We start from the raw sequence: 20,343 nt of genomic DNA on the forward strand, positions 1-20,343 counted from the left end.
CATATGGAGGTTCCCAGGCTAGGGGTCGAATTGCAGCTATAGCCAGAGCCACGGCAACGCCAGATCCGAGCTGCGTCTGCAGCCTACACCACAGCTTTCGGCAACGCCGGATCCTTAACCCACTGAGCAAGGCCAGGGATCGAACCTGCATCCTCATAGATACTAGTTGGGTTCGTTACCACTGAGCCATCCATGACAGGAACTGCTGAGAGAGGCTTTTTGTCAACTTACTAATTCTCACTGATGGAGACAGAGTAATATTAACAGAATAACATATGGATGTTTGGGGACAAGTAATACTGTGTTTTCATAGCAGTTTTTAGGTATCAGCAGGAAGCCGGATGCTAACTTAGTCATCCACTAAAATTTGAGGCCTGGCAGCATTGACCATGTTGTAAAGATTCTGCCTCCTTTTGCTTTTCAAGATGTTAGGGTACATTCTTTGTGCTCTGACTAGAAAATAATGTACTTTCTTTACTGTGTATTCACAGTCCAAGCTCTATTAATTGTTGAGGAATGTTTATTTCCTTTTGTCCAAACCAAGAAGTTTTAAGTGGGGACACGGGCATTGTCCCTCTAGTTGGGTCTTTTAAAAATGCTTAATCAGGAGTTCCTGTGGTGGCGCAGTGGTTAACGAATCTGACTAGGAACCATGAGGTTGCGGGTTCGATCCCTGGCCTTGCTCAGTGGGTTAAGGATCCGGCGTTGCCGTGAGCTGTGGTGTAGGTCACAGACACGGCTTGGATCCTGCGTTGCTGTGGCTCTGGCGTAGGCCAGCGGCTATAGCTGCAATTCGACCCCTAGCCTGGGAACCTCCATATGCCGCGGGAGCGGCCCAAGCAATGGCAAAAAGGCAAAAAAAAAAAAAAATGCTTAATCAAGTGTGTAGCTGGAGAGGCGATGCAGTTTAGCAGAAGTCCACCCGCTGCAGAGCTCGGGGGCCTGCTTTCCTGCATAGACGCAGAACTGGGAGTGACCCTCAGCACAGCCAGCCTCTGCTGTCCCCCAAGTCGGGCTGTACCAGTCCAGGTTGTTGGCTGTTTCTGCACAACTATGCACAGGATGCTCGTTTTCCCAGGCAGGAGGGAGGAGGCTTGAAAAAAGGACGCCTGCAACCCAACTAAGAAATAAGAGTTACACACGTCCAGTGGCCTGTCAGAAACACCCGTCACGCGTTTTTCTGTTCCAGGTGGTGACATTCGTGAAGAGTCTGCGTATAAAGTCATTGTCATGCCAACGACCAAGGAGAAGTGCCCTCGGTGCTGGAAGCACACGGCTGCGTCGGCAGATGCGCTCTGTCCCCGCTGCGCAGACGTCGTAGGGGGACAGTAGTGCCTGAGTGTGGACAGCCTGCTGAGCAAGAGCCCTGCCCCGGCCACAGACGGAGGTCCGGATGGCTGTTCACAGTGCGGACAGGAATCCCAGGCTTAGGTAAAGAGTGGAAGAGCCAGCGGTAGAGGAAGAGCATCAGAGCTGGGATTTAAAGATTTTTTGTAAGTAGATAAATAATGTGTATATGTACCTATGGAAAAATACACATATGCAGATGGACTGATGGACTTACCCAGAACATAGACACTGAGGACGCCCACTTACAAACGTGGCTGAGCAGAAAACATTTTATATTTTATACATCTTCTCAACTTATTATTTAAATTCTATAATGTCTAAAAATAAAGGCACCTGTAAAATCACTGATTGATGCTGGTGCAAAAATTGTCAGTCTCAAGTAAAAACAGTGTGGTTTCGATGGGTAACGGCAGCGGCGTGTGTCCCCTCGGAGACGAATGAGCAAGTTCACTGTGTCTTAACTGTGAACATCAACCTTTTCAGACTCGCTGCTTGTTTTTTGGTTGCATGAGAAAGAAAAATATCACAAAATTTGTTATTCTCGTATAAGAAGGAAAAAAAAAACCTTAGTACTTGTACTTGTAAATGTTAAGGAAACAACATGAAAGCTGAAAATTTATTTCACTAATATACATAAGTTCACAACAATGAACAGACACCGAAAATAGCAGTATATACAGGATTTGACTACTTACAATACATTACAGGAGATAATAGGGCATTTTATACACAATTCAGTACAGGATTAAAATCTTGCTTGGGAGGCTGATTCTGTTCAGCAGAAGTTTAACAAATCCATCCTACTGGGTGAGAGGGGGCTTTGGCTGTTGCTCTTGGGTGCTTTAACCATATTTGTCTCCTATGAGTGAAAAGAGCCACACAGCTCCTGCTAAGTGAACTGACCTCATTCATGTACGCTTAGGGTTATTAACTCCGGGTTTTTTGTGATTTTTAAATGGTCATCAGTAAGTCTAATAGTGTTTACTCTGCCCTTAGATGAATCCATATAACACTTCTTTTTGCAAAAGTATGAAGCATTTAGAAGCTTGGTGCTGTTTCTCTTCACCTAGTGTCTTTTCTAGTTTTCCATCGAAGTGCAACCTGTAGTGTGGAAGGTGTGAGTATTTGAACCCTTTTGTTTTCCTTTGCAGACAACAACAGAATTTAACAAGGTACAAACAATCTATTTAATGTTAATGAGGGAAGGTGTGGGGGTAGAGGTTACCTAAAAAACTTACTCACTGGTTATCGGGTTCCCACCAATAACTTCGGTATACACAGGAACCACCCATTCCATGGAAAATCGAATTATCTGTGGCTCTTTATGGTAAGTATACAATTTGTTTTTCTTCCTCCATCAGACTTATTTTAAAAGCCCTTAATGAAATAGTAAAATATTTAACTGCTCTTTACAATTCGGAATTCAATTTTAAAATTCTTGGAATGATAAATTTTAGGATACCAAATCTAACTAGAGACTCAGTGATTTGCTATGGTTCTAGGAGCCATATTTCAGCTTATTTATAATCTAAACAATCCCCAAGTCTGATGATGTGTCAGAAAAAGTTCAGCTAGTTTTATTATATAAAAATACTTATTAGCTACCCCTCCCCCCAAAGTGATAATGGAATCAAAGTGAGGATTTAATCTTTAAAAACGCCAAGTTTCTTTCATCAGCCTCCAAGATTTATAACTACTCTCAGAGTATTTAAAAAAGTCACAGAAAGAACTAATCTTTAGAACATACACAACGAGATGGTACGAAGCTAGACACATTTACAGGAAATCGCAGAAATGTGTCTGGATGGGGCAGCGGGGATCCCAGCGGAGGCTGAGGCTGGACTAGCTCGAGGTCCTTTCTCGTGCTGCTCCGTACGGCGTGGCCTCAATCAGATGGACAGGTCCTCACCCCAAAGCCTCGGGACATCTCAAAAACTCATCCTTCAAGATTGTAAATGAAACAGTAATTACGAAGTTGTGGACACTTATTATTTGGATGTGATCTCTTAGTTAACAAGAACCTATACTGGGGACTCCTCAAACCTCAGACTCGTTCCTTAATGGTCCTGCTGGACGGAATGCCTCAGGCGTGTCCAGGTGCTGGAGTTGGCTTCTTAGGAGGAGTGGAGAGGCGACAAGTCGCTGTCCCTCACCCGACTCTGGCCACATTCCGAAGATGTGCGGAAACAGGAAACAGATTCTCGGTATTTGTACAGCTCGAGCACTTTTTACAGTTTTGGTTAATTTGGTTTTAATCAAATAAGTTTTCAGCACTTGGACTGCTCTAGGCACTAAAGGGCACAACGTCAGTTGGGTGGATCCTCCCAGGCCAGCTGTGAGGTAGTTTGCCAAAGCTGCAGCCTCATCACGAAGCATTTTCCGTACTGTTCCTAAGAAGAGGCCACCGTACCAAATCTCAGAAGCAGACAGCTCTCAATTCTTAGAGGAAAAATAAAGTTGGACTTAAGTTTTTAGCATCATTGCCCTTTTTTAAAACATAGGTTTTACAAGATAATACATTTTTACAATTACCTGGTGTGGATACAACTTTGAACCTTGGCAAAAAGCGGACCGTTACTTGCGTCTCAGAGTCTCGGTTTTGGCAAGTCTAACAGTTCAGGGCTCTGTTTAGTGTCCATTCCCGTGAATATGATGATCCTGAACCCCTGTTCCTCCACAAGCAGGGTCTTCCTCCTCTGATGCAACAGCCGTAACCTCTGGGAAGGAAAGCTGTCAGCGTCCAGGACTCCAGGAAGCAGCCGGCGGGATTCGCAGGAAAACAAAAGCATTTGCCCCACAGTTCCTAAAACGGGGATGTGCCTCTCATTTTACTGATGGGGACTATACATGAACACAGTTCATTACAGTAACACTTTGAATATGAAATATAGAATCTTAAAATAAGAGCATAATCTGTAAATTATAACCAGTTTTCAATAGCAAAGTTTAACAATAAAGCTACCTAAGTGATATCAGAAATAAACAGTAGAATATCTGCAATAGGAATTAAGAGTATAGTTGATATTTGTTTATATTTTATCATCAGTATTAATCAAAGGAGTGAAATTTATAGCCAGGACTGTACTTGTTTTTAAAAGTAATATGTATTTTTATTTATTTTACAAAAGGAAACAAAAACCATACTCCCTCCATAAAATTCCAGATCTTGTTATGCAAAATAACCATGCACTAATTGATATTCTAGTCACACAAGTTTAGCCTGTTTGCAGCAGCTCGGTGTCATAAAGGAGGAATCGCTATGGCTTCCACGGCTTCCGTGAGGTGTAAGGCTAAGCTATATTGCCCATGGTTTTCTGGTAGAAGCTCAATTACTTTATTCACTAGTTTAGCTGTTGTTGCAATTGGCACTTCTGTGTTTTGAAGATCCTGGGGGTTCTGCAAATGGGACACAAAAATAACCCATCAGTGACAGCCAACTGCATGACTGCGGCTCAGGAGCTCTCAGGAGAGGAATTTCGGAATAAGCGTGCTTTTCAGCAGAACAAACAAACTGACCTGAACAGCTGCTCTGGGAGGACGCACCCACCCAGGGAAGCCCGGGCGCCCTGAGGCTCCCTCCGTCACTCACCATCGCCTTCAGCCAGGTGCACAGGGTGGGCGGCAGCCTGGCCAGCAGCTCCAGGCCCTCCCGCGTCTGGGTGCGCAGCACCGCGTGTGCCAGCCGCTGCCCGATCAGCACCAGCAGCTGAGAGGCCAGGACCTCTTTGTCCTGGACCTGGAGGATGGCCTGAGGGAGGAACAGCAACAGACGTGCGTAAAAGCCAGCAGACTGGCTGGCGGACTTTGACTAAGCACAGTTTGGGTGACAATTCTGTGGAAATTTCTGCTGCACAGCAAAGGGATTCTGTTACACATATATTTTACTATCAGATTTATTTACTTTAGGAAAGGCACTGCCAAGGAAGAGAGCCTAGTTTGTTTTGCTTTTTTTTTTTTTTTTTTTTGCTGTGGCATGCAGCGGCCTGATGTGGGATCTCAGTTCCCAGACCCGGACTGAACCCAGCCACAGTGGTGAGAGTGCCATGTCCTAACCACCAGGGAACTCCCTCCAGTTCACTTTTTTTTGGCTGAACTCACAGCATGCAGAGTTCCCAGGCCAGGGATCAAACCTGTACCACAGCAGTGACAACGCCAGATCCTTAACCCAGTGAGCCACATGGGAACTCCCCCCAGTTCATTTCTGAGCTGTGGCCATGTATACAACCCAGGTGAAGCCCGATTCAAAGCCAGCATTTAGAACCCAAATTTCTGCTCATTACCTGATTGTTCTTATCACCTAGCTTTCAGTTCAGTATGACTACACAAGTCAGTGTCAAGCTTTTGGCAAAGGAAATGATATTAAATCATGTCTCGACTGCTTAAAACCCTCTAAGGCCGACTGAATACACTTCAAATACCCAGAGGCTGTGAGACCTCCTGTGACCTGGTCCTGACCTCGCCAAGCATTTCCCACCTCAAGCCCTTTGTACTTCTTGCTCTTTCTGCCTCTAGCCATGTTCCTGGTTTTCTGAGGGGCTGCCTGCTTCTTGGCCTAGGGGTTCCGTCCGGAGGCCACTTCCGATCACCCTGTGGCATTTGGGTACTCTCGCCCTCTCGTTCCATCCTTCCTGGCGTGCTTCTCTGCTCTCGCACTAGACCAGCAATTCTGGGGAAGGAGCCTTGTCTGTGCACTGCTTTGTCCCTTGGCACGCGGCAGGCCTGGTACACCCACTAGAGGAGTTACACTAACACTGCCCGCAAACAGGAATGCGACCAGTTGTTCACTTTCTGTTGTTAGATTTTTGGGCCTACAAGTTCTAACAAAAGGAAGAGCAAGAAGCTTTACTAGTAATTGTACTGATTTTTTTTAAATTTGCTTTTTAGGGCCATACCTGCAGCACACGGAAGTTCCCAGGCTAGGGATCGAATCCGAGCTGCAGCTGCTGGCCTGCACTAGAGCCACAGCAACACTGGATCCAAGCTGAGTCCGCGACCTAGATCACAGCCACAGCAACACCGGATCCTTCACCCACTGAGCGAAGCCAGGGATTGAAGCTGCATCCTCGTGGATACTGGTCAGATTTGTTTCCACTGCACCGTGACGGGAACCCCTGCACTGTCATGATTCTTGACTCCCAACTATGACTTTAAAACTTGAGCCCGACTGACACCCCGGGGGAGCGCTCACCTCCTCTCCCCGGTGGTCGGCGCCGTGGTTGTACAGCTCGCCCACGTAGTGCCTCCGCACAGCGTCTTCGCTGACCTGAAGGTGATGCGCCAGGTCCAGGGCCAGCACAGGCCAGTCTTGGTCCTTCTCAAAAGGCGGGCTCGGGGCCTCTTCAGAGGAGTCCCTGTCCTTTGCGACTCCATGTCGGGCCTGGACAGCTGCGCTGACGACTTTCAGTAGAAGCTTGAAGAAGGGAAACAAGCACAGCACAGGCGCCCTGTGAGTGGGCCTCCGCCCGCATCGGAGGCCCGGCACCTGCCGGCTCTTCCGTTACAGTGGTTCAGGCATCCCAAAAAGGACACAGGACTTAAAGAGGAGTGAGCTGGGAGGAGCACCCGGCGGGGTCACACCCAATAGCTGAAAACTTACCTGTTGTCGTATGGAAATAAAATTTGGGTCCATTTCCCCACTAGGTAATAACTGAATTGACGTTAGGTCTTTGAAAAATGCGTTTTTCCCCTGAAGAGAAAGAAGAGACCAAGACAACTGATGAGCTGGATGATTCCTGGGGTGGAGGGAGAAAGATACAAGAAATTATGTCACTGGAGTTCCTGTCCTGGTGCAGTGGGAACGAATCCGACCAGGAACCATGAGGTTGGGGGTTTGATGCCTGGCCTCGCTCAGAGGGTTAAGGATCCGGCGTTGCCGTGAGCTGCGGTGCAGGTCGCAGACGCAGCCTAGATCCCGTGTTGCTATGGCTGTGGCGTAGGCCGGCAGCTGTAGCTCCAATTCAACCCCTAGCCTGGCAACCTCCATATGCCTTGGGTGCGGCCCTGAAAAGACAAAAAAGACAAAATAATTTAATCAGACATAACTCATGATTTGATTTTTTTTGTCTGTGAACAGTAACAGCTCAGAGTACTACTCCTTACTGCTTACAGCCACTCCCTCGAGTGCAGGGCAGCCAGCCTCCTCCTGGGAGCTTCCTCAGGGACCCTGTCCCTGGTGCGTGGTGGGGGGAGGGAGATGCTTTGGGTAACGGCAGAGCCGGGGCGGGGAGGGGGACAGGGCCGGCCTGGAGACCCTCCTCAGGAGGGAGAGGGGGCCCCCGAGAGGGCAGGGCAGAGTGGAGGGGCGCCTGGAGCCAGGGTGAGCCAGGAGAACAGAGGACCTGCCGAGGACCAGGGGGACCCTGCCCCCTCCCCCCCGAACCCTAGACCATCCCAAAGGATGGCACGAAATGCGCCTGCTGGGCCCTCGGCTCCCAGAGGCCCTGGAGCCCCTGAGGGTTACCTTGCTGTCGAAAAGGGACAGTGGCTTCACGGCCTTGAGAGAGAAGCGCGTGATGGCGCACAGCACAGCGCACAGGACCGAGTGGTGCTCCACCAGCGGGTAGTGGACGGGCTTCTGGTCCAGGGCCAGCTCCACGATGGAGGTGGGCCCTTCCACGGCCAGCCAGGCGTCCTCTGTGTCCAGCACGGGCACTGGCATCTCATCCCTGCTGACGTCGGCCTGTGTGGAGGGGACCTAGGCTGGCACGAGCCTTCCCAAGCTTCTTGGCAGCAGTGAAGTACAAACCCTTCTTTCTCCCCACCCCAGATCATAATTGTAAAAGAACATAAAACAGGGTCTCATAAGAAACATCACTATTTTTTAGGCTTAAGTCAAAAACTTCGAGGAGGTGAAAAAAATCTTTTGCTAGTTCTTTCCTAAGTCCAATGACTTCCAAAATATTTGCTTAAGGAGAGTTCAGAATGAAAATACACCTCTTTTACCTCCATTAAAGTCTGAAGCAGATCCCAGCAGGAGCTCAGGAAAGATGCCATGGCCGTGTCACTCATCCCCACATCCTGTGCTCAGAGAGGGACACAGTTAGCCCCGGCAGCAAGACTGCCCATTTTCATCAGAAAAATAAACAGAACACAACGCACCTCCTTGACTGACGCTCTACACTGAGTAGACGGGCAAGAATTTTAAAATTAAGAAGGCCCAGGACATCTTTAAATCCCTTTTTTAGACAAACTAATTTGAAAATTGGGCTTTAAAAAAGACAGTTCTACCCTCAACGTTTAAAAACGGAGTGTCTTTCTGTAGTGGTGTCATCAGCGGCCCGGGGTGGCAGGCGGCACTCCTGCTCCCCAGCCAGCTCGTTAAGCATCTGCTCACCAAATAATCACGGCCCATGGCAAGGCTGGCACAGCAGAGTCTGGCCCGGAAGGCGTGAGCAAACATCAGGTCTGGTTTCAGAGCGTCTCTTAGGGATTGAACCGAACCCTCTGAATAAAACTAGGGTCCCCGAGCCGGCGAATGAAGCACCAGGCTGATGCTGTGGGAACAGGTCCTCTGTGACCCGACTCCGAGGGCCCAGCCAAGGGGCCGCTGCGCACACGCAGGCGTTTTCAACCAGCAACCCTCCTGTCCCTAAGTCCTTCATCCTCAGGTAGTTCAGAGTGTGTGTATGTGTGTGAGTGCGTGTGCCCACACTCGTATGAATGGTAGTCACGGGGCCGCTCTCCAGAGCACCGATGGAGATTTCTCAGGACTAAGGGTCTACAGTGGCTGGAACCCTGTGTCCCAACATTCCTTGAGATACTGGTAATAAGAGCATTTCAAAGTTCTGAGCAAAAGCTGGCACTGTTAATCACCGGCCTCAAATACAGGTCTGGGCCATCCACGGACCGGAACATGCTTTAAGACCGTCTACACCACAGTCACTATGTAAAGGGAGATCAAATTCACTCCTCCTGTGACTCTCAGTCTGATCCCTTCCAAACTTCCCATCTGAGGTACAGCAAAGGTCCCCGGCAGTGCCTGCCGCATGTGATCGTCCCGCCCGCGGTCCAAAGGGGAAGACGTTTTGTTGGACCCAGTGTGCACACTTCCACTCTGACAGCCCGGAAAGGCAAAGGAAACTCGGCCAGAGTTCGTGATCAGCTCCTTATCAACAGAGTACTTTTTTTCGTCTTTCTTATTTCCCGATACCTCAGCAAAATGTTAAGAGACAAAGTTCACCCCCAGGTGAGAAGGTGCAGCGCAAAGTGCAGGACCAGCAAGTAGTCTGGTCACGTGGAGCCCACTTACCCTTCGGCACAGCCTGTCCTTGGGTGACTTCCCAACCTAAGGCAAAAGGACACAGAACACTGTATTTGTTTAATAATTTAAGTCAAAAGGCATTGTCTGGTGCAGGAAGTAAAAAGTAACCAAACTATAAAGATATAAATGCAGCCGTAAATGAATGCAGGCCTAATCTCAGCCGAGATGCTGGCTCGGCTCATTTAAACACAAAGCAGTTAATTTTCCGGTAGAACTTAAAAATATATTACAAAACATATGTCACATTAACACTTATTTTCCAAAATACTTATTTTTGAAGTATTCAGTAAGAAAAACTCCAACTCTCTGGCTCCCACTTTGCATCACCAAATAACTGGGTTGCCTTAAAATCTAGATCCAAATGCAAGGCTACGAATAAAGGAGCAGCTAGGATAAAGATGCACGATAATTTTAAATGGCCAGAAAGAAGCAAAAATGACCTAAAGCAGACAGACGTTATATTCGCAGCCCAGGAAATCGGCTGATGTGCTCGCTTAGGAAGTCACTAGTAACAGCCGACTTGGTACATCACACGGCGGGGGGGGGGGGGGGGTCACAGATGGGAGGTAAGAGCTCCGCCCTTCGGGGACACTGCTTGATACGGCGAGTCCCAGGAAACAGCCACAGGGAAGGACGAAGGACCCTTCCTCCCGAGCTCTCGCTGGGATCGCTGCCTTCAAACCACCAGGCTCAGCCGCCCCCACGCCAACACGCTTTCCACCCTCTTGCCAGAACTGGCTGAACATGTCGTTCCTCTCATGAAAACCGCCCTGATGCATGAGATAAAAGAACGGCTATATTTACTGCACCCTCAGCTGAGTAGCTGGCACACACTGGAAACCCCAGACCCACCACCCGCACAGGAAATTCGCCTCGGTCGGCCCCCTGCTCCTCCCTCTTCTTCGACCATCGGAAGCTACGTGCAGCTCGGAATCGAACATGCTGCCTCCCATCTCCAGGGCTTCTTGCTGGAGTAGAGTCTTTTCTCACCTGCTTCTTACTGATTCATACGTACCCACCCTCCAAAATTCAGCCCTCCAGCCCTCCCTGTCTTGCCACTTCATCCTCTTCTGAGTCCCCCGAAGCAGCCTGCTGTCTGACTGGCGTCCTGCTGACGCGGTTCCTTGACGGCAGGAGCTGTGACTGTTACCTCTGCAACCACAGAACCCAGCAGAGTTCTTGGCACATAAGAGATGCTTATCATAAACTACTCATTGAATGAACTGATCAAAACCTCTGCTTCCTGTCCCAGGACTGCTGAAGCCCCACTCCCGGCTGGGAGTGGACGCAGACTGCTGCAGATGGGCTCACAGCAACCCGCACAGAAAAGGCTCTCTGCCTGCGTCGTCCTTCTCGCAGGAGGGTGGCGAGAGGTGACGCTGCAGAGAACAGCCTGCGGGCCGGACGGAGTGAGCGTCAAGAGGAAGCAGGGGAGCGGGTGAGGAGGACGCATGCTCAGCAAAGAGCAGATGTGACTCGAAAAACATGTCACCAGTGGGGTCAAGGCATTTTCTGGAGGAGCCGTGGCCTACAGTGGCTCTGAGCTGTAGTGCTGTTTGTGGTTTAGGACTGTCTGTCACTGGACACTTCAAAGAACATGTGGTTGGAGGTCCTGTTGTGGCTCAGCAGGTTAAGAACCCGACACAGTGTCCGTGAGGATGTGGGTTTGATCCCTGGCCTCCCTCAGTGGGTTAAGGATCCTGCGTTGCCGTGAACTGTGGTGTAGGTCATGGATGGGGCTTGGATCTGGTGTTGCTGTGGCCGTGGTGTAGGCTGGCAGCTACAGCTCCGATTGGACCCCTAGCCTGGGAACCTCCATATGCCGCAGGTGCGGCCCTAGAAAGCGTGCGTGCGCACGCGCGCGCACACACACACACAGACATGACCTTACCTTATCCACGAGGTACGTAGCGGCAGAGAACCGTTTGACTAAGAAGGTATTCCACATCATCAGGGCGATGCCTGCAGAGCAAGGACAAGCACAGGGCTTATGCAGCTGCCCTTCCACCACACCTAACACACTGCTGTCCTCCTTCAGCAAATAAAACTATCCGGGCTATTCCATTAGATGCTACTTCTTATATCTGATATACTATTAATAAAATTAATACAGATCCTTATCTTTAATAAGAATCAGGACCAGGCGGCGTGAGAAGATCTACCCACATGGCCCCAATCGGCACAAGAAAAGATCACGTCCCTAGTTCGGAAGGAAAGAGACATTAAAACCACACAGAGTTATCCCCACAGAACCAACAGCGAGGCTGCAATGTTTTACGTGATGATACCAAGTGCTGGCGAGGATGTGGAAACAGGGGGACGCTCTTAACACGGCGCTGGGATCATCAATTGGCAAAACCCCTTGAGGAACCGCATGGCAGTATCTCCCTGAGCTAAGGATGTCTACCGTGTGACCCAGCAATTTCACTGCAGAAACACGTACAAAACATGCACGAGAATGTCAAGAACAGCTCTGGGTTAACAGCCAAACGCTGCAAACAACCCCAACGGATTTTTCTCATTTGTAACCACCAAATAAAGCGATACATAAGAAAGTACTAAAAAAAACCCCAGGAGTTCCCGTTGTGGCTCAGCACGTTAAGAACCTGATGTGGTCTCCATGAGGATGCGGGTGTGACCCCCGGCCTCGCTCAGTGGGTTAAGGATCTGGCGTTGCTGTGGCTGCGGTGTAGGCCTGCAGCTGCAGCTCTGATTCCATCCCTGGCCCAGGAACTTCCATATGTTTTTTACAGGTGTGGCTGTAAAAAAAAAAAAAAAAGGGAAAAAACCCAAACAAGCTGGGCTTTATATGTCCATATGCAGTAAACTGTGGCACTAAACTTTCTGAAACAGCCGTCAACGAGGCAGCGTAAACATGGCATTTCACAGGCTGTGTGTATGACCCACACAGCTGCTTCTGTATCTGGGAGGGGGGTCCTGAGGAGAATGCACAGAAGCCAGGAAGCGAATGCAACGTGCCAGCTAGGGACAGTATCCAACTTGAAGAAATACTAGCCTGACAGCCAGGAGTCACTTGGTTTTATCATTAAGGACAGAATACTCTAGAGAGCACATTTTCCACATGAGTGGCTCTAAATCCTTTTTTCCCTCCTTGGGAGAACATAAGAAATAAAAGATGAATATACAAAATACATTTCAGGGAGTTCCCATTGTGGCACAGCGATAACAAACCTGACTAGTATCTATGAGGATGAGGGTTCGATCCCTGACCTCACTTAGTGGGTTAAGGATTCAGCGTTGCCATGAGCTGTGGTATAGGTTGCAGACAGGGCTCGGATCCTGAATTGCTGTGGCTGTGGCGTAGGCCGGCAGCTGCAGCTCTGATTTGACCGCTATCCTGGGAACCTCCATATGCTGAAGGCATGGCCCTAAAAAGATAAAAAAAAAAAAAAAAAAAATCCAAAAAATATAAAAGTAAATAAATTTCAAGTTCTCTCCATGTAAAACGCAACATCTTAAAATCGCTGCCATCTGACCTCAGACCACCTGCAGGAAGTGCTCCAGGGGAAGGAGGAAGTGACGGCTCTAGAATTTCTCACACAGACAGAAAGGCCCTCCCCTCATCTGGCCCCAAACCTAGTCCCACCACTCAGGATCTTACTCAATTCCTAGTTTAGTATCTGACTAGCCTAGTCCTGGGCTCCCTGATTAATTCTTAGGGGGAAACTCATCCATCTATTAAATGGAACCAGCAACCTGGTTACAATCTTCCTACAATGATGTGTGACATTTTCTCCAAGGAGACATCCGCAGGCGCCAGCCCATGGAGGGTATTCCTATTTAGTGAGAGCAGCACAGGGAGGGAGGGTAATTCGGAATTCGGGACTAGTAGATACCAAGTACCATCCACGAGACAGACAAAGGACAAGGTCCTCCCGTGCAGCACAGGGAACCAGACTCAAGGTCCTGGAACAAACCGCATGGAAACGACTACGAGAAAGACTGCGCACACAACCCATCGCTCTGCCGTGCAGCAGAAACCAACAAAACACTAAACCCACGGCACAGCAGTAAAATTTTTAAGATAATACTGATGCAGAGGATCACTCTGTAAAAAGATGAAACAAACTTAGGTTATCGATTTTTAAAAAAAGCACCTAGTCGTTTTTAGGGTACAGTATTACTGGGCTTTGGGGACCTAACTTCTTCCTCAGGAATTAGTCCTGAGTGCCCACTGTCTTTGCTCGTCCACGTGGAACTACAGAGGGAACCAGCAATTCGCGCCCAATCTTTCCCTTCCTTAGACCTGGGAACAGCCCTCCGCGCAGCAGGGGAAGTGATGGGGCGGGGGTGGGGGGGAGCTGCTCATCCAGCCCCCACCCCCTTTCCATTGAGCATTTTCCCAAGCAGTCAAAACAGCCAGTACTGGGAGTTCCCGCCATGGCTCAGCGGAAATGAACCTGACTCGTAACCACAAGGATGCAGGCTCAATCCCCGGCCTCGCTCAGTGGGGTATGGATCCTGCGTTGCTGTGGCTGTGGTGTAGGCCAGCAGCTCCAGCTCCATTCGACCCCTGGCCCGGAAAAGTCCACATGCTTCGGGTGGGTCCCTAAAAAGACAAAAACACAACAAAACCGAAAAGCCCCACAGTCAGGACTTTGCATAGAGCAAAACACAGCGGTGTGCTAGGCGGCAGGATCGTCAGATAAAAGCTTAAGAGAATCGGAATTTAGAGAGACTTGGCTCTCCTGAATCGGGCAGTTAGGTTTTTACCGTCTGCTCACTTACCATTCTGAACATGGGCATTGAGAATGTGCTTCAGGTGCTCTATCGACCTAACGAAAAAACGTGCTTCCTTACATAGAGGGAGCAAAAGGAGAGAAAAAAGAGGTATCATTTCATAGGCATTTCGAATAAGAACGGAGACTTCTTACATCAACTTCTCCGTGAAGCTACCCAGGAATGTTACAATAAGAGCATGGGATGATCAGGTAAGACGGGATTTTTCATAAGGTCGTGTTAATGGTCTCTCTTCAATGTACAGTATCTACATAACGACTGATTCCTAGACATCTGGATTCAGAACTTACTGTGGTTTGTCCATTACAGCAGTGTTCTCTCTAACCCCTGAATTTCACACAGATATGAAAACGATGGGTTTATGTTCGGCGTTCCCGTCATGGCTCGGTGATAACGAACCCAACTAGGATCCATGAGGATGCAGGTTTGATCCGTGGCCTCGCTCAGTGGGTTACGGACCCGACATCGCCGTGAGGTGTGGTGTAGGTCGCAGAGTTGGCATGGATCCCACGTTGCTACGGCTGTGGTGTAGGCTGGTGGCTACAGCTCCGATTTGACCCCTAGCCTGGGAATGTCCATATGTCCCAGGTGCAAGCCTAAAAAGACAAAAAAAATAAATAAAATAGGTTTACTTTCTTTGCAAATATCATTCATCCTTCAACAAATATTAATTGAGTAAGTACTATGCACCAGGCTGCCCGAGGCACCAGAATTACAGAAATGAACAAAACAGACCCAAATCCTGGCCCTCACTGAAGCTCTGTCCTAGCGAGGGAGCTGGACAACAGATTCAGGAAGTGAATGTGCTACAGGTTGTTGGCCTTGAGTGCCGAGCAGAAAATGTGAAAGAAGTGAAAGGAAGTAGGCTATCGGGGGGATGCTGGAAATTCACCTCTCTCTAAGCGGGGTGGTTTACACATTAAACCTCAGACACGGTATGTAAAACTGATGGCATGTTCTTCGGGTCTTGGCTAAATAAACGTGAGGCCTGTACAAAGACAACCATCACCACGTGAACACTGCAACCGTTCTGAGCCTCATCAAGCTGTGTGCGTAACATGGGGGAAGTGGGACAGGGGTTATTGGACGGGGCAAGGAGATGAGTATTTAACAGGGAAAAAACAAAAAAGAAAAAGGGCAGGGTTTCCTGCTGTGGCACAACAGGATCAGTGCCATCTCTGCAGGACGCAGGTCTGACCCCTGGCGCCATGAGGTTAAAGGATCCGGCACTGCCGCAGCTGTGGCTCGGATTCGATCCCTGGCCTGGGGAACTCCATGTGCTGCAGAGTGGCAAAAAAAGAAACACAACAAAACGACAAAAAGAAAAAAGAAAGAAAGGGAAAAAAAAAAGGCCACTTATCTTAAATGTAAACAATTCTAATAAGCGACAATGACAAGGCCAATCAAAACGTCAGGCCCCATGCGTGCATTTTCTCTGCTGCTAGAGCCCTTCGAGAGCTACTGCTGGAGCCCTCGTTCGCTTAAGGAGCAAACTGGGAACAATGGGCTCAGAAAAGTTCCCAAATGTCACACGGCCTGTAGCGATGGGGCTAGGACGCCGCGCCGTCTGTGTCTACCATGCAAATGCCTTCGGTGAGAAATGAAGGGTGTACAACAGAGCTTTTTTTCCTTAAATATCACTTTCTTAGACTTGACTCTGGAAATAATTTGTTCATATTTTAGGAATTGTCGTGTCTTTGTTCTAGTCCTAGCATCCCTTTCTCCAGTAGGAAAAGCATCCCTGTGAGGCGGGAGCCTAACTACGACCGCCACTCAGGAGCAGGGCAGTCACCTGAAGGGGATGGCTGGAGGGTCCCCTGCCCTAAAATCACTTTTTGGTCAAACTTTAATTGATCAAAGAACATTCGTTTGCTTCAAGCGCTTGCTTTTATAATGTCTTCCTTTAATACGTCAGGCATTACACAGTAATGACTTTTTTTTCTTTAGAGGAAGTAAAAATGTCATTACCATTAATACATGTGTGAATTCGTTCATCAGTGAGGTCCTTCTTCAAAAGGACAACCAGATAGAAGGACGATAAAGCAAAGAATTTGGATTCGAGAAGGTTAATTTACTGGAGCACCAGGGCGGCCTGCATCAAGGGCTGTACCAGCAAAAAGAAATACATGTCCTGTGTTTTTACATCTTATTTTAACCTGGTGTCATTTCCGAAGGATTGGCACCATCATTAAAAAGGAGGTGGAAAGAGGAAAAAAAAAAAGGTTGTGATTCAGTGACTGGTCCAGACCCAGACACCTGTCAGGACTGCGCCAGCCCAGGCCTCCTGCCCGCCCAAAGGAGCAGAAAATGATGCCCACGCAAGCGCCAGGCTGGCGTTGGGGTCTTTACTCTGGCTCTTATCAGGACGACAATATGAAGAATCTTCTGTTAAGTGGGTGCTACCTCACGCAGAAATTCCAAAGGACAGAAACAACCTACTCCTTACGACTCGACCCAGAGTAGGGCGACCCGCACTGGCTTAGACGCAGAGAAACCGAAGCCTGCCTCCTGGCCCGACTGCAGATTAGCCATGAACCTGGAATCTCAGGCATGGAAGCGGACCCCTCTGAGCCCGTTTTCTCTCCTCTAGAGCAGGGATAATGATGGCACCTACCTTTCATGGGTTTCCCGGGGGGATTATAAGAGAGAACGTGTGAAAAAGGCCTCGCCCAACTCCTAGGACCCAGATAGGCCAAAGGGGAAAAAGCCAGGGCTTCTAAGTGGTCTCAGGACACAGGCCCACCTAAGGAGGGCGTGAGCACAGAACAGAACCAACGGGAAAGAAGGGACGCAGGCCGTACCTCGGGATCCTTATTCCACTGCACGACGTACTCCCAGCAGCAGTGCGCGTGCAGCACGTCCAACTCCAGGCTGCAGGGGAACTGCGTGTAGGCCAAGTGCAGCAAGTCTGAAAGTCATGGGGGGAGGCACGTAGGACTCTTGTCTGAGGAAAGCTCTGTCCAGCCCCTGCCCTGCATTTCCTGCTGCCCTGGGTTCAGGTCTTACCTGGTATGGCTCCCAGGTCCGTCTCCACCTCCGTCATCTCGGATAAACCTCTGCTGCTACCTTCTTTGGGTTCGTCTGGGTTTTCTGCATCTCTTTCTTTATTAGCCCATTTTAAAACTTCAGGACTTAAGTCCTGTTTAAATATCCACTTGGCTACACTGTCTGCAATGCCACCTACAGTTTGGAGACACGAAGGAAAATGAAAGCTGGCATCATTTCCCAAAAAGAGTCCACACAAGCGCAGGATCTGAATTTCCACACCAGGAGTTCCCTGGTGGCTCAGCGGGTTAAGGACCCGACATGGTCAGTGCTGTGGCTTGGGTCACTGCTATGGAGTGCGTTCTATTGGGTTCTATCCCTGGCCCTGGAAACTTATGCTGTGGGCACAGCCAAAAAAATAAATAAGTAAATATATTTCCACAGGATGAGACCTACATGCCACCTTGTTTGAAGCCAGGCAGCGACCCCAAAGCCATGAAATTTGCTGCATCGGACCGTCCACCACGCACCGTGAGGGCAGGTGGGCAAGCGGCTCTCTAAGGGCACCTCTGCACTCGCATAAAATAGCAGATAGACATTAACGCGTACATGTCTACACGCCAATACTCTCCATGTCACAATCTGAAGAGGCACCACACCAGACACAGGGGAGGCACGGAGACGTTCTGACAACCCTTTCGTCTGTACATCAGTGAAACCAGGCTGACGAGCAGGAGTCTCGGGTCTGGGCGTCTTAGGGCAAAACACTCCTCTGAAGACCCAACTACCTTTTGCCTAAATGGAATTTCTAGTTAGTTAACAAGATGAAGCTCTACCACGGATCAGCCATCAATATAATTATAAATTAAAGAAGGCTTTCAGGATGAAGAGTCCTGTCCATGACCTGAAATAAATACCTCCCTCTATAATTTACTAAAACCTTTTCTCCCAGTCTTTCCTCCTAGTGTGCTTCAAACATAAACATTTCTACAAAAAGAAGGCCTCGCAGTAAAATCCTAAGTATCGCTGGAAATACATGAGAGCGGTGTCCTGGGGGGTCCAGGTTCTTGGGTTCGGCCTCTGACTTCTTTGACAATTTCCATCCAGAACCAAGCCCCTGATGCTGCTGCTCAGGGGAATATGAAAACGGCCTCCTCCCACTTCACCAGGGGGCAGCGTGGAGTAGAGTTTATACTTTTAAAATGTTCACGGGTCTTATAAGGAATGAAAAAACGAGTTCACTACATAAAAGCTACAAATGCCTGGGTCTTTATGAACCCAGAAATACAGCCATTCCAGTATCAAATGCCTGACGAAGCGGCTGCTAAGAGGAGAGTAGTCTACGTAAATGTCAACACTTGAGAGGCTTATGGTCCTGTGCGATCTAAAGACAGGAACCCGCAGGCTCCTGGAGCAGGAGGAAGTGATGAGCATCGGAAGAGAGGCTCCAAGCTCGCGGGAATCAGGAGGAGAAGGGGGTGTGCAGGGAGCGGGGCCTGAACGGGCTCTTGGAGGAGGAGGCAGCCTCTGAGCCGGGCTCCGAAGACGAGGAGGATTTAGGAGCCAGGAGAGGGAGCAGCTGGACCACTGAGCCCCAGAAACGCGGGTCCCAGAGGTCTCACCGAACTCCCACCCAGCAACAGGCGAGCGGGACGTGGACGTGAGTGGGTTCAAAGCTGAAGGTGCCTGGGGGGCAGCCTGAGAGCTTCCACTGAACCGCCCCGTCTCCACCTCAGTCCCTCAGACCCGTAAAAATTACGGACAGGCCCGAGGACCTTGAGCTTACAGGTGACACTTAGCAAGCATCATGGTTTTAGAAATTAAAATGGAAAATGTTGAAAGTATTGTTATTAATTCATTTTAAAGGTAAAAGAGTAAACCCCTTACATGTTAGCATTTTTGTGACAATAACTAAGTCAGCCAAAGCGAAACAAGGTATTTGGTGAGGGGAGGGGACCGCCCTTCGGCAAATCTCTTGAAAGGCCAGGCAGCTCAGCCTTCCCGCACCGTCATCTGGGCTCTCGGTTGACGCGCAGGAGGAAGAGCCGACCTGACACAGACGCGAAACTGGAAAAAGAGGATCTGCCCACATCGTGAGAACCGTGGCTAATTTTCTAAAGCAGCTGGTAGTTCCTGAGCGAGGAAGTGACAGGACCAGACTTGGAGAAGACGAGCTGAGGAGAAGTATGTCGTGGGTTATTTATTTATTTATTTATTTTTTCTTTTTAGGGCCACACTTGCCTCACGTGGAAGTTCCCAGGCTAGGGGTCTAATCGGAGCCGTAGCCACCCGTCTATACCACAGCCACAGCAACGCAGGATCGGAGCCGCGTCTGCGACCTACACGGCAGCTCATGGCAATGATGGATCCTTAACCCACTGATCGAGGTCAGGGATCAAACCCACGTCCTCATGGACACCATGTCAGGTTCTCAAGCTGCTGAGCCACAACAGGGACTTGGTTTTTATTTATTGTTAAAGTCTGAGTGTATTTCTTTGTCGTTATACTTTCAGTCGTTTCTGTAAAGAACAAGCCCCAGAAGCCCGTACAATCAAGGTACAGCCACGGGGACACCAACGCCCGGAAGCCCAGTTACCTCTTCCGCCCTCTAAGAGCTTCTTAACCGAGAGCCTTGGGAGCGGCTCAGCCTGCAGTGAAGACCCCCTGGCGGTTGAGGGGTTCACTCTGCTGTGCAGCAGCGTCTGGAGCAGGAGGCAGTCCTCCAGCTGCTTCAGCAGGAGCTTCCAGTACTCGGTGTCGAGAGAGAGGGCCTCCCAGGAATCGGTGAGCGCCTCCGAGTCGGGACCCAGACCCACCTGCGAAAACTAATGGAAATGCACCGCTGAGACTCGGCCCGGACGCTGGGCCAGCATTAACCCCAACGAGCTTCTAGCCTCACGGCCGATGGGGCGACAGGACAGGCCACACAGCGACATCCAGGCCCGTGTCCTCTGCCTGCACAGGAGAGGCATCAGGAGCAGGCCTGG

At 49.3% G+C, this 20,343-nt stretch overlaps 2 protein-coding genes across 11 annotated transcripts in view; one reads left to right on the forward strand and one right to left on the reverse strand.

Moving 5' to 3' along the window:
- The window catches only part of IARS2 (isoleucyl-tRNA synthetase 2, mitochondrial), a 54,176-nt gene extending 47,196 nt beyond the window's left edge, over positions 1 to 6,980 (forward strand). The window contains exon 23 of the mRNA XM_005656783.3: positions 1,190 to 6,980. Within this exon, the coding sequence (XP_005656840.2) occupies positions 1,190 to 1,332 (143 nt within the window). The 3' untranslated portion in view covers positions 1,333 to 6,980. The remainder of the gene's footprint in view (positions 1 to 1,189) is intronic.
- The window catches only part of RAB3GAP2 (RAB3 GTPase activating non-catalytic protein subunit 2), a 93,565-nt gene continuing 75,151 nt past the window's right edge, over positions 1,930 to 20,343 (reverse strand). For 5 of the 10 annotated variants that reach the window (XR_002336185.1, XR_002336189.1, XR_002336188.1 and 2 more), the window contains 12 exons: positions 19,953 to 20,181; positions 17,378 to 17,551; positions 17,173 to 17,279; positions 14,360 to 14,426; positions 11,502 to 11,572; positions 9,599 to 9,634; positions 8,293 to 8,367; positions 7,811 to 8,029; positions 6,947 to 7,036; positions 6,539 to 6,760; positions 3,883 to 5,098; positions 1,930 to 3,789 (listed from right to left, as the gene is read on the reverse strand). Coding sequence is in view for 4 of the 10 variants with exons in the window: in XM_003130506.5 (XP_003130554.2) it covers positions 4,591 to 4,746; positions 4,940 to 5,098; positions 6,539 to 6,760; positions 6,947 to 7,036; positions 7,811 to 8,029; positions 8,293 to 8,367; positions 9,599 to 9,634; positions 11,502 to 11,572; positions 14,360 to 14,426; positions 17,173 to 17,279; positions 17,378 to 17,551; positions 19,953 to 20,181 (1,605 nt within the window). In the remaining 6 variants the exon portion in view is untranslated. Of the gene's footprint in view, positions 5,099 to 6,538; positions 6,761 to 6,946; positions 7,037 to 7,810; positions 8,030 to 8,292; positions 8,368 to 9,598; positions 9,635 to 11,501; positions 11,573 to 14,359; positions 14,427 to 17,172; positions 17,280 to 17,377; positions 17,552 to 19,952; positions 20,182 to 20,343 lie in introns of all 10 variants that reach the window. The other 5 variants (XM_003130506.5, XM_021064324.1, XM_021064326.1 and 2 more) reach the window with 2 other exon arrangements.

The sequence above is a fragment of the Sus scrofa genome, chromosome 10 (genome assembly GCF_000003025.6).
Source record: "Sus scrofa isolate TJ Tabasco breed Duroc chromosome 10, Sscrofa11.1, whole genome shotgun sequence".
NCBI lineage: Eukaryota > Metazoa > Chordata > Mammalia > Artiodactyla > Suidae > Sus > Sus scrofa.